The sequence below is a fragment of the Trachypithecus francoisi genome, unplaced genomic scaffold, assembly GCF_009764315.1.
Source record: "Trachypithecus francoisi isolate TF-2019V2 unplaced genomic scaffold, Tfra_2.0 Lachesis_group5, whole genome shotgun sequence".
Lineage (NCBI taxonomy): Eukaryota > Metazoa > Chordata > Mammalia > Primates > Cercopithecidae > Trachypithecus > Trachypithecus francoisi.
Window position 1 is genome coordinate 36,189,908 of NW_022681470.1, and position 13,489 is coordinate 36,203,396.

The 13,489-nt window shown below is 37.6% G+C and overlaps 1 protein-coding gene and 1 pseudogene across 4 annotated transcripts in view; one reads left to right on the forward strand and one right to left on the reverse strand.

Annotated features, from left to right (window-relative positions):
* The window catches only part of AXDND1 (axonemal dynein light chain domain containing 1), a 194,456-nt gene that overhangs the window by 98,912 nt on the left and 82,055 nt on the right, over positions 1 to 13,489 (forward strand). For all 4 annotated transcript variants that reach the window (XM_033200493.1, XM_033200491.1, XM_033200490.1 and 1 more), the window contains one exon: positions 7,516 to 7,714. In XM_033200493.1, coding sequence (XP_033056384.1) covers positions 7,516 to 7,714 — 199 coding nt within the window. The remainder of the gene's footprint in view (positions 1 to 7,515; positions 7,715 to 13,489) is intronic.
* On the reverse strand, positions 621 to 1,889 carry LOC117075986 (annotated as a pseudogene).

The window sequence follows — 13,489 nt, forward strand, 5'->3', positions numbered from 1 at the left end:
GGGGCAGGAGAATCGCTTGAACCTGGGAGGCAGAGGTTGCAGTGAGCCGAGATTGCACCCATTGCACCCCAGCCTGGGGGAGAGAGCGAGACTCTGTTTAAAAAAAAAATTTAAAAAAAAAAAAATTTTGGAAGATATTAGTGTATGTGTTAGTTAAAGCCGTGAATTTTGATGAGATCACCTTGTGGGAAAAATATACAATAGGGATAAGTAAGGACTAAGAATGGATGCCCAACATTTTAAAGGGTAACAAGAGATAGTAGAACAATAGAGATGGGGGAAACCCAATGGAATTGAGTCATAAGAAGCCAGCTTTGGCTGCATCCCATGTTTTGTATTTTTTTATTATTTAGCTTAAGACATAGTTGTTTTGTTTTAAAAGACATTTATTCAGTATCATGATCAGACTATTACATTTAGCAATCAACAGCATGGGTGCAAAAAAAAAATCTACATTAAAAGCCTTTGTTGGAATGCTTTACACTTTCCACAGAATACAAACTCAAATACCCTGTTATACAGTTAGTCACAATACAGTCCTCAAGTTTTTTGCCCATACTCATCAGTATTTGTCTAAAACATGTCTTCTTTGTAGCACCTAGGCCCTGTCACTACTGTGCTTGGATGAGTTCACAAATCTGTTGTAACCTGTAGCTTCCCTGTCACTTCTCTGGATCTCCTCTCCGGCTAAGCTTTGTTTCCTAATTAAAATCTTCTGCCACTGCCATAGCTACTGCTGCTGCTGGAACTGCCATAGCCACCTTGGTTTTGTGGTTTGGCAAAGTATTGGCCTCCACCACCGTAGGGGCCAGAACTTCTGCCTCCGAAGTTTCCTTCCTTCCTGGGTCCAAAACTTGAAGACTGATTGTTGTAATTGCCAAAATCATTGTAGCTTCCACCACCTCCAAAATTGCTTCCGCTACCGCTGCCAAAGCTGCCTCCACCTCCATTGCTATAACTGTCATAGCTGCCACTCCCACCATAGCCACTGCCCTGGCTTCCATAACCCCGTCCACCACTTCCATAGCCTCTGCCTCCTCCAGAGTAACCAGGGCCACCTTCTCCATAACCACCATCATTACCAAACCCATTATAGCCATCCCCACTGCCACCATATCCATCACCACCATGGCTGCTACCAAAGCCACCACGACCACTGAAGTTTCCTCCGTGACCAAAGTTGTCATTCCCACCAAAACCACCTCCATGACCACCAGCAAAGTTTCCAGAACCACTTCAACCTCTTTGGCTGGATGAAGCCCTAGCCATCTCTTGCTTTGACAGGGCTTTCCTAACTTCACAGCTGTGGCCACTCACAGTATGCTATTTCTGGATGACAGTCTCATCCACAGAGTCACGGTCGCCAGAGGTTACAAAGGCAAAGCCCCTTTTCTTGCCACTGCCTCAGTCAGTCATGATTTCAGTCACTTCCATTTTTCCACACTGTTCAAAATAATCTCTTAGGTGATGTTCTTCAGTGTCTTAATGCCACCAACAAATATCTTTTTCACAGTTAAGTGGGCACCTGGTCTTTGAGAATCTTCTCTTGAGACAGCTCTCTTTGGTTCCACAACTCTTCCATCCACCATGTGTGGCCTTGCGTTCATGGCTGCATCTGCCTCCTCCACAGTGGCGTATGAGACAAACTCAAAGCCCTTGGAGCACTTGGTGTTTGGATCTCTCATGACCACACAGTCCGCAAGCGTTCCTCATTGCTCAGAATGGCTCTCCAGGCTCTCATCACTTGTTGCAAAGTTCAGCCCTCCAATGAAAAGCTTCCTCAGCTGTCTGGGCTCTTTAGGAGGCTCTGACTTAGACAAGACAGCTGGGAGAAGAGAGACTTTAACGATGCTTCTTCGGCGGTGTCCAGGGGCAGAAAGGCAAGACATAGTTTTAAATTTCCATTATGGTTTGTCTTTTGACTCAGGATTATTTAGACTATTTCAAACACTTCAAAATTTATTTTGTTCTTAGTTTAGCTTCCCCCATACTATGTGTTATTTTGTTTGTGTTTCAGTTCTTTTTACATATTTAAATCTTACAAGACATTATTATTTCATATAGTCGATATTCATTTATATTTATCCACATATTCATATTTTCAATTTGTCTTAAGAAAGATACGAGTATTCAAATACAATAACCATAAAAAAGCTGTAATTTTTTGCTTGTAAGGAGGGGAGAGCTGTAATACAATGTACAACCTCTCTGAACAAAGCAAGAGATATTCACACGGAAGCATGGAATTCTGAGACTGAAAAACTTTAAGAAATAAGAGTATTTAGAGATCGTTTTACTTTCAGCCATGGATACCTTGTATTTGGAATGAGGCTGTTGTTACTTGATCGACTTTCAGGCATGTGGTAACTAGAATAGGATTGTTGCTAATTGGCTGACATTCTGAAGTGAAGAAATGTCATGGGCTGTTTTTCTCCTTTTCTTTTCTTTTCTTTTCTTTTCTTTTCTTTTCTTCTCTTCTCTTCTCTTCTCTTCTTTTCTTTTCTTTTCCCTTCCTTCCTCCCTCCCTCCCTCCCTCCTTCCCTCCCTCCCTTCCTTCCTTCCTTCCTTCCTTTTCCTTTCTTTCTTTTTTTTTTTTTTGAGACAGAGTCTCACTCTGTTGCTGAGGCCTGAGTATAGTGGTATGATCATGGCTCACTGCAGCCTCAAACTCCCATGCTCAAGTGATCCTCCCACCTCAGCCTCTCAGGTAGCTGGGACTACAGGCGCATGCTGTGACTCCTGGCTAATTTTTTTGTAGAGATTGGGTTTTGTCGTATTGTCCAGGCTGGTCTCAAACTCTTGGGCTCAAGTCATTCACCCACCTTGGCCTCCCAAAGTGCTGTGATTATAGGCGTGAGCCACCATGCCAGGCCGATTTTCTTTTTTATTCCTAGCTTCATAGCTAAGTTTTATTTAAACTTTAAAGAACATATAATTTTAAGATTCTTAAATAATTCAAAGGCTTAGAACAATATGGAAAATCTTCCAAATTGTTTATGAACCCAGAAAACCATAATATCAAAACACAATAAATAGAGTACAAATAAAACCATCAATTTTCTGTTATTTATGACAATAGGTACAAACATTCTAAATAAAATAATAATTATTATTATAGCTTAGCAAAGATTAAAAACAAAACATTTTAACCAAGTAGGGTGTACTCCAGGAATGCATGAGTGATTCAACATTAGGAAGTTGATCAGCATAATACATTTCATAAAAATATCAAGAGAAAAAACCGTATGATCATATAAGAGATGCTGCAATTGTTTTGTTAAAATATAGCAGTTATTCCCAAGAAAAAGTCTAAATTAAATATCCCTAGAAGAAAACTACATAAATATAATACTATAACAACTTATCAAAAACCAATAGTAATACCATGAATGGAAAAACACTAAAACTTTATAATTAACCTCACAAAATAGATGAGGATGCTTGATAGCAATATTTTTATTTTTTTAAGTGGTTCTCGAAAATGAAATAATAGAATAAAGTAAAATAACAGATATGAACATTGGAAAAGAAAAGATAAAGTATTTCTTTGTGTTGATGTTATAGTTACATACTTAGAAAATCTGGAACTATAGGAAAAAAAGATTAAAATCAGTAAGACAGTTTGGTGAGGAAACTGAATCAGAATTAAATAAATAAAAGCAATTGTTTTTCTCTACTTAAGCAATAAAGCACCTAAAAATGAGAATGGGAAAAAATCTTTCCAATCCATTAGTTTTTGTCACCTCAAGAATACATTCTTTAAAGGAAGGGCTTACCTATATTGTCCAGGCTGGCTGGCCTTGAACTCCTGGGTTCAAACAGTCCTCCTGCCTCAGCCTCCTGAGTAGCTGGAACTACAGGTGCATGCCACTATGCCTGGCTAGAATACATTTAGTTGTTTAAAAGGCACAGGTTCCGGCGGGGCGCGGTGGCTCAAGCCTGTAATCCCAGCACTTTGGGAAGCCGAGACGGCGGATCATGAGGTCAGGAGATCGAGACCATCCTGGCTAACACTGTGAAACCCCGTCTCTACTAAAAAATACAAAAAACTAGCCGGGGAGGTGGCGGGCACCTGTAGTCCCAGCTACTCGGGAGGCTGAGGTAGGAGAATGGCGTAAACCCGGGAGGCAGAGCTTGCAGTGAGCTGAGATCCGGCCACTGCACTCCAGCCTGGGCGACAGAGCGAGACTCCGTCTCAAAAAAAAAAGGCACAGGTTCCATAGGAAGAAAATTATATATGTATTATAATACATTTTCATAATATGATTCTTCTAAAATTAATACATAGGATAAGATATTTATATGACAAAATAAATGCTCATGAAAAAGTTTAAAATTGATTTTGTGATTACTTGTTTAGGGCTTGAGTTTATGGTCAAAGAATAACTGATCTTTCCCTTTTGTGAATTTGTAGAGTAAGATCCTTTTATCCTCATATTGCTCCCTTCCTACATTTGCATTTGTCTATCTGGGAAAATTTTCTTTTTCCTTGAAGAAATCTCTTTGGTATTTTCTACAGTGGTGGGTCTGCTGATTATTTTTTGTTTAAAGGCTTGCTTTCTTTTCCTTCCTTCCTTCCTTCTTTCTTTCTTCTCTCTCTCTCTCTCTCTCTCTCTCTCTTTCTTTCTCTCTCTCTCTCTTTCTTTCTTTTCCTTCTTTCTTTCCTCTTTCTTTCTTTCTTCCTTCTTTCTTTCTTTCTTCTCTCTCTCTCTCTCTCTCTCTTCCTTCCTTCTTCCTTCCTTCTTTCTTTCTCTCTTTCTTTCTCTCTCCTTCCTTCCTTCTTCCTTCCTTCCTTCCTTCTTTCTTTCTTTCTTTTTTTTTTTTTTTTGAGACGGAGTCTCGCTCTGCGGCCCAGGCTGGAGTGCACTGGCCGGATCTCAGCTCACTGTTGCAAGCCCCGCCTCCTGGGTTTACGCCATTCTCCTGCCTCAGCCTCCTGAGTAGCTGGGACTACAGGCGCCCGCCACCTTGCCCGGCTAGTTTTTTTTTTTTTGTATTTTTTAGTAGAGACGGGGTTTCACCGTGTTAGCCAGGATGGTCTCGATCTCCTGACCTCGTGATCCGCCCGTCTCGGCCTCCCAAAGTGCTGGGATTACAGGCTGGAGCCATCGCGCCGGGCCATCCTTCCTTCCTTCCTTTCTTTCGTTTGTTTGTTTGTTTGTTTGTTTGTTTCTTTCTTTCTTTCTTTCTTTTGTTTCTTTCTTTCTTTTTCTTTCCTTCCTTCCTTCCTTTCCCTCCCTCCCTCCTTCCTTCCTTCCTTCTTTCTTTCTCTCTTTCTTTCTTTCTTTTTCTTTTCTTTCTTTCTTTCTTTCTTTCCTTCTTTCTTTCTTTTTCTTTCCTTCCTTCCTTCCCTCCCTCCCTCGCTTCCTCCTTCCTGTTGTCTTTTCTTTTCTTTCTTCTTTTTTTTTTTTTGAGATGGGGTCTCATGTTGCCCAGGCTACTCTTGGTCTTGAACTCCTAAGCTCAAGCAATCCTCGCACTTTGGCCTCCCAAAGTGCTGGAATTACAAGCATGAGCCGCTACGCTGGGCTTTAAAGCTTATTTTCTAAGAATTCTGATTTGCCAGTGATTTTCTTTTAGTGTGTTAGTTTAACCTACTGTTAAACATTCACTAATTTAAAAATTTTAGTTATTACATTTTTCAGTCCTAGAATTTATTAACTTTTATCTCTGCTGAAATTTTCTATCTTATCATTTAATAACTTGAAAGTTGTAGTCACAGTTAAAGTCCTTGTCTGGTGATGGGATAGTATTTGGTTCTCCTATAGTTGTATTTTATTATTTGTATTTTGTCTTGGTTTTGAGTCCATTCTTTTCTTATTTCTATTTCTGATTGAATGTTGGACATTGTGTGTGAAGAGTTTTAGGGATGATACTATATTTCATAAGAAGAATTTTACTTTTTCTTCTGGCAGGTCATTTAGTGCAGGGACAGATCACCTTAATCCAAGCAGGGACTGAGCTGAAACGAAGTCTGGCCTTGGGCTTTCCGAGGGCTGTTCTATTTCTGCTCCTCCTTTATTCTTAAGATGTACTGCTTCAGAGAAATAGGGTTCCCAAGAGAATCCTGGTGTTACCAGGACCTCTACTCCTTAGCAAATTCTAGACTTCAGTTTTGTCCGCTGCCCCACCCCTGAGTTAGAGTGACTTAATATCCCAAATTTCCATGAAAGATACTGAAGTTCCATCCTCCAAAACCCATGAAATATATTACAAATCCCTTCAAGCATTTTTGCTCAGTGCATCATGTGTTTCTTAAGAATCCTTCTCAGTAAAGTGTCTCAGGCAACCCTGAGCCATTGACTGGCACAATTGTTCCATATAAAACTACACTATAAAAGCTACATGGGGAAACACAATTACATTTTCTATGGCAGCAATAATATAGTTATTGATAAAATGGCAATACTTATCCATATCAGCCCTCTGTATCTGCAGGTTTGGATTAAGATTGATTCCTCAGATTCAGTCGACCATGAATCAAAAATACTTGAAAAAAATACAAATAAAAACACAATATAGTATAATAAATATCACATAGCATCTGCATTGTATTAGGTAATATAAGTAATCTAGAGGTGATTTAAAGTATACAAGAGGATGTGCATAGGTTATATGCAAATACCACATCATTTTCTGTAAGGGACTTGAGAATCCATGGATTTTGGTATCCATGGGGGTCCTGAAACCAATCCCCGGTAGATACTGAGGGATGACTGTAAATAATGGGCAGAGAAAAATGAGGTAGCAAATGGTTTAAAATAGAAGAAATCAAAATTATGAATGGTGGTGAAATTAGCAGATCATTTTGAATACTCCTGAAATATCAAAATTTACTGATGAAGGAAGCCAGTGAAAATATTTTCATCAAGGACAAGAAAAACAGTTTCCTTTTAAATTATTTGTCTTTATATAACTTTGAGATGGGAGTGTTTTCATTTCATATTTTGCAAATGAATAAGAAAAAGAGGGTATTTTGCCATAATCTCCTAGTGAATCAGTCTGCTGGATCCACATTAGGATACACACTCAAGTTTTGTTCAGAGCAAAAACTATAAACTTTATGAAAACTGATCAATAACCTAAAAAATGATTCAAGAACTATGATAACCTATTTTCATTTGTTATTCACTATCCCATAATCATGAAGAAGCTGATTATTATCATTGTCCTCTTAAAAGAATGACGTAGTGAAGTAAGGTCTTTTACAGAAAACTATAGTTGATAGTTTCTGGGTTTAATGCATTTGATTCTCAGCTGAAAAGACAAGAAATTAAGGATATAAACTGTCATTGAAAAAATAGTTTGTTAGTCATAAAAGCACCAATTACGCAATGCTTATTCATTAAACATTTATTAAGGAACTGCTTTTTATAAGGTTCTCTGCTAATCAAGCTGTAGGATAATAAAAGGTTTTTAAAAGATATGCCCTTGCTCAGTAGGATTTTATAATTTGGTATTAAAATAGTAGTCTTACAAATACTTCTAAAAATTAATTTTTTTTTACTTTTCTAGGTTACTCCAAAATTCTTCCAATTTTGATTAGTTCTCTTGACTTCTGTTCTTTCAAGTTGGAAAACCTGGAGTTTCCTGATACACCTCTTGAAGAATGGCAGGAAATAGATGAAAAAATTAATGAAATGAAATCACAGTTGGATTTATTGTTAAACCTTACTGGTATTGTTCCACAGCACATAGACGTGGATTCTGTTTCGTAAGTCCCCATAACTTTCTTTTGCTTTGAGAGAATTTTCCTAAAGCTTTATTGCAATATAATTCATATATCATATAATTCCCCTTTTGAAAGTGTACAATTCTGTGGTGTTCAGTATATTTATAGATATAAGTAACCATCACCAGTCCATTTTAGAATATTTCATCACCTCAAAAAGAAGACTTATGCACTTTAGCTATCATTCTGCAATCCTCCATCCTCTCCCACCATCCTACCCCCAGCCCCTAAGCAACTACAAATCTACTTTGTCTTTGTCGATTGTATTGTGAACTTTTTTTTTTTTTTTTTTGATATGTAGTCTCGCTCTTGTTCCCCAGGGTGGAGTGCAATAGCGAGATCTCGGCTCACTGCAACCACTGCCTCTGGGTTCAAGCGATTCTCTTGCCTCAGCCTCCCGAATAGCTGGGACTATAGGCGCCTGACACCACGCCTGGCTAATTTTTGTATTTTTAGTAGAGCTGGGGTTTCACCAGGCTGGTCTCGAACTCCTGACCTCAGGTGATCCGCCTGCCTTGGCCTTCCAAAGTGCTTGGATTACAGGCGTGAGCCACCGCACCCGGCCTGTTGTGGACATTTTATTTGAAAGGAATCATTGTACTATGTGGTCTTTGTGTCTAACTTCTTTCACTTAGCATAATGTTTTCAAGGTTCATCCATGTTGTGGCATATTTTAGTATTTTGTTTTTATGACTGAATCATATTCTATATATGGATATACCACATTTTATTTATTCATTTGTCCATTGATAGACTTTTGGACTGTTTCCATAGTTTGACCTTAATGAGTAATGTTTCAATACACATTGATGTGCATGCTTTTTGTGGACAGACATTTGTTTTCATTTCTCTTGGGTATATATTACCTAAGGAGTGGAATTCCTGGGTCATATGAAAGTTCTATTTTTAATAATTTGAGCTGTCAGACTGTTTTCCAAGGTGTTTTTGGAAAACCTACACAATTTTACATTCACATCAGCAACGTGAGTTCTGATTTCTCCACATACTTGCCAATACTTATTATCTGACTTTTGATTCTAGCTATAATAGTGGGACTGAAGTGATGTTTTATTGTGGTTGTGATTCACATTTCCCTAATGACAAATGATGTGAAGAATTGTTTCACATGCTTATTGGCTATTTGTATATTTTCTTTGAGGGAAATTTTTTCTGTGCTGTTGTTGTTGTTGCTTGTGCTGGTTTCATAGCTAAGAATACTTGGCTGGGCGCGGTGGCTCAAGCCTGTAATCCCAGCACTTTGGGAGGCCGAGACGGGCGGATCACGAGGTCAGGAGATCGAGACCATCCTGGCTAACATGGTGAAACCCCGTCTCTACTAAAAATACAAAAAACTAGCCGGGCGAGGTGGTGGGCGCCTGTAGTCCCAGCTACTCAGGAGGCTGAGGCAGGAGAATGGCGTAAACCCGGGAGGCGGAGCTTGCAGTGAGCTGAGATCCGGCCATTGCACTCCAGCCTGGGCGACAGAGCGAGACTCCATCTCAAAAAAAAAAAAAAAGAATTCTTTGCCAAATCCAAGGTCATGAAAATTTACCCCTATGTTTTCTTCTAAGAGTTTTGTAGCATTTGCTTTGTTATGTTAAGGTCTTTGATCCATTTTAGTTAATTTTTGTATGTGGTATGAGGTAAGGGTCCAGTTTCATTCTTTGCATGTGTGTATTTAGTTGTACCAGCACTATTTGTTGAAGACTATTCTTTCTCCATTTAATGGTATTGACATTTTTGATGAAAATCAGTCATGGATTTATTTCTGAAGATTAATTCTATCATGTTGATCTATATGTCTACCCTTGTGCCAGTAACACACTGTCTTACTTATTCTTGCTTTGTAGAACATTTTGAAAATGGAAAATGTGAGTCTTTCTACTTGACTCTTCTTTTACAGAATTATTTTGGCTTTTCTGGGTACCTTGCAATTCCATATAAATTTTAGAATAAGCTTGTTAATTTTACAAAGCCATTAACTGGGATTCTGAAAAAGAATTTGTTGGAGCTGTACATCAGAATGGGAATATTGCTCTCTTAAACATGTTAAGTCTTCAACGTGAACATGGGATGCTTTTCCAGTTATTTGTATCTTCTTTAATTTATTTCCATGATGTTTTATAGTCTTCTGAGTATAAGCTATACACTTCTTTTGTTATATTTACTCCTAAGTACTTTTTTAATGTTATTGCAAATAGGATTTTTAAAACTTTATTTCAGATAATGTTTATTGCATGTGTATAGGAGTATAATTGATTTTTAAAATATTGATCTTACATCCCAAAACCTTGATGAATTTATTTATCAGTTGCAATCATTTTTTAAAGGATTTCTTAGTATTTTCTATACAAAAATATCATATCTATAAATAGAAGTAATTTCTTTTTAATCTAGATGCCTTTGATTTCATTCTCTTGCCTAATTGCTTTGGCTGGAACCTCAATACAATGTTGAATGGAAGATGTTGTTCCTATTCTTAGGGGAAATGCATCTAGTCTTTCACTATTAAGTATAATATAGTTGTGGGTTTTTCCTAGATGCCTTTTATTGAATTCAGGAGGTTTTCTTCTATTCCTAATTTGTTGCATGCTTTTACATAAAAAGTTGTTGGATTTTGACAAATGCTTTTTCTGCATCTAGTGAGATGATCATGTGATTATTTTTTTCATGTTCATATGATGTATTACATTCAGTTTTTTGGATATTAAATTAACTTTGCTTGCATAGGATAAATCCCACTTGGTAACTGTGTAAAATACTTTTGATCAGTTCAGGATTCTGTTTGCTAGTCTTTGCACTGATATTCATAAGAGACATTGGTCTGTTTTCTTTTCGTGTGATGTCTTCACCTGGTGTTATATCAGTGTAATACTGCTTTCATGAAATGAGTTAGAAGTATCCCTCCATCTTTATCTTTTGGAAGATTTTGTGAAGAATTGGTGTTGATTCATCTTTGGCTCTTTGGGAGGATTCAGTGGTGCAGCCCTCTGTGGGTAGGTTTTTGAAAATTGATTCAATTGCTTCACTTGTTAAAGGTCTACTTGTATTGTCTATTTCTTATTGAATCCGTTTTTTGTGTGTGTTTTTCTAGAAATTTGACAATTTCATCTAAGTTATCCAATTTGTTGGCAAAATTGTTCATTGTATTCCTTTATAATCATTTTTATTTCTGAAAGAAGATCAGTACTAGCATCCCCTCTCGCATTTCCAATTCTAATAATTTGAGCCTTCTCTATTTCTCCTGGTCAACTTAGCTAAATCTTTGTTAATATTGCTGATCTTTTCAAATAATCATCTTTCATTGATTTCCTTTAGTGTTTTTCTATTCTCTATTGTATTTATTTCCACTGTAGTCATTATTATTTCCTTCCTTTCACTTTCTTTACATTTAGTTTACTCTACCTTTTCCATAGTCTTAAGGTGAGCTGTTAGGTTATTGATTTGAGATTTTTCTTCTTTCTTAACATAGATTTTACAGCTATAAATTTCCCTCTAAGGAGTGCTTGATATGTCGTGTCTTCCTGAGTCTTCATTTTCTTTTTTTCTTTTTTGAGATGGAGTCTCACTCTGTCACCCAGGCTGGAGTGCAGTGGCGCAATCTCGGCTCACTGCAACCTCCGCCTCCCAGATTCAAGCAATTCCCCTGCCTCAGCCTCCTGAGTAGCTGGGATTACAGGCATGTGCCACCATGCCTGGCTAATTTTTTTGTATTTTTAGTAGAGACGAGGTTTCACCATATTGGCCACGCTGGTCTCAAAATCCTGACCTTGTGATCCACCCACCTCGACCTCCCAAAGTGCTGGGATTACAGGCGTGAACCACCACATCTGGCCTGTGTCTTCATTGTCATTAATCTCAAAGTATTTTTATGCTTTCTCTTGTAATTTATTCATTGACCCATTTGTTATTCAGGATATGTTATTTAATGTCCACACATTTGTGAGTTCCCTATTTCTTTCCAGTTCCGGATTTCATTCATTAGTGTATTTTCATTCATTTGTGTAATTTTATTCCACTGTGGTATGAGTATATATTTTATATTATTCCAGCATTAAAATTATTGAGGTTTGTTTTATGGTCTAGCATCTTGTCTATCCTGGAGAATTTTCCATGTACACTTGAGAAAAATATATATTTCATTGTTACTGGAGAAAGTGTTCTAGAGATGTCTGGTCTAGTTGGTTTATAGTATTGTTAAAATCTTCCGTTTCCTTATTTATCATCTGTGTAGCGGTTCTAACCATTATTGATAGTGGGATATTGAAGTCTCCAACTATTATTCTTAAATTGTCTGTTTTTTCCTTCCCTTCTCGGTGTTTGCTTCGTGTCTTTTGGTACTTTGTCATTAGGTGCACACATGTTTATAATTGTTATATCTTCTTGATGGAGTGATCCTTTTATAATTATAAAATATCTTTCCTTATTTTTAATAACTTTTTAAAATTTTAAAATCTATTTAATCTGCTATCAGTACTGCCACAGCAGCTTTACTGTGGTTACTGTTATATATCTTTTCCTTTTATACTATTATATACCTTTTGCTTTTAATCTATTTGTATATTTGAATCTCATGTGTGTCTTCTATGCATATAGTTGATTCATGTTTTCAGTCCAGTCTGACAATCTCTGCCTTTTAATTGGATTGTTAAATCCATTTACATTTAATGATATTATTGACATGGTTTGATTTACATCTGCCATCTTACTGCTTGTTTTGTTTCATGACTTCTTTGTTTCTCTGTTTTTCTTTTACTTTTTTTTGTATTGAATGAATACTTTCTAATGTAGAATTCATTTCTTTACTGATTTTTCACTACATTTAAAAAGTTTTTTTAATGGCTTCTCTAGAGTTTACTCTAAACCTCTTAATTTATCAGAATCAGCTTCAGATTTATACTGGCTTAATTCCAGTGACATATAGATATGTTAGTTCTATCTAGTTTGATTCCTTTTCCCACCTTTTGTGGTATAATTTTATACACATTACATCTCTTAATATTTGATATGGTTTGGCTCTGTGTCGCCACCCAAATCTCATCTTAAATTGTAATCACCACATGTCAATGGAGGAAGGTGATTAGATCATGGGAGCAGTTACCCCCATGCTGTTCTCTTGAGATCTGATGGTTTTATATGCATCTGGCATTTCCCCTGTCTGCATGCACCTCTGTCTTTCCTGCTGCCTTGTGAAGAAGGCACTTGCTTCTTTTTCCCCTTCTGCCATGATTGTAAGTTTCTTGAGGCCTCCCCAGCCATGTGGAACTGTGAATCAATTAAGCCTTTTTTGTTTATAAGTTACCTAGTCTTGGCCAGGTGTGGTGGCTGACGCCTGTAATCCCAGCACTTTGGGAGGCTGAGGTGAATGGATCACTTGAGGTCAGGAGTTTGAGACCAGCCTGGCCAACATGGTGAAACCCTATCTCTACTAAAAATACAAAAATTAGCTGGGTGTGGTGGCAGGCATCTGTAATCCCAGCTACTTGGGAGGCTGAGGTGGGAGAATCACTTGAACCTGGGAGGTGGTGGTTGCAGTGAGCCGAGATCGCACCACTGCACTCCAGCCCGGGCGACAGAGTGAGACCCCACCTCAAAAAAAAAAAGTTACCTAGTCTTGGGTAGTTTCTTTATAGCAGTGTGAGAATGGAGTAATACAGGAAATTGGTACCGGAAGTGGGGTACTGCTATAAAGTTAGCCTGAATATGTGTAAGCCACATTGGAACTGGATAATGGGCAGAAGTTGGAATAGTTTGGAG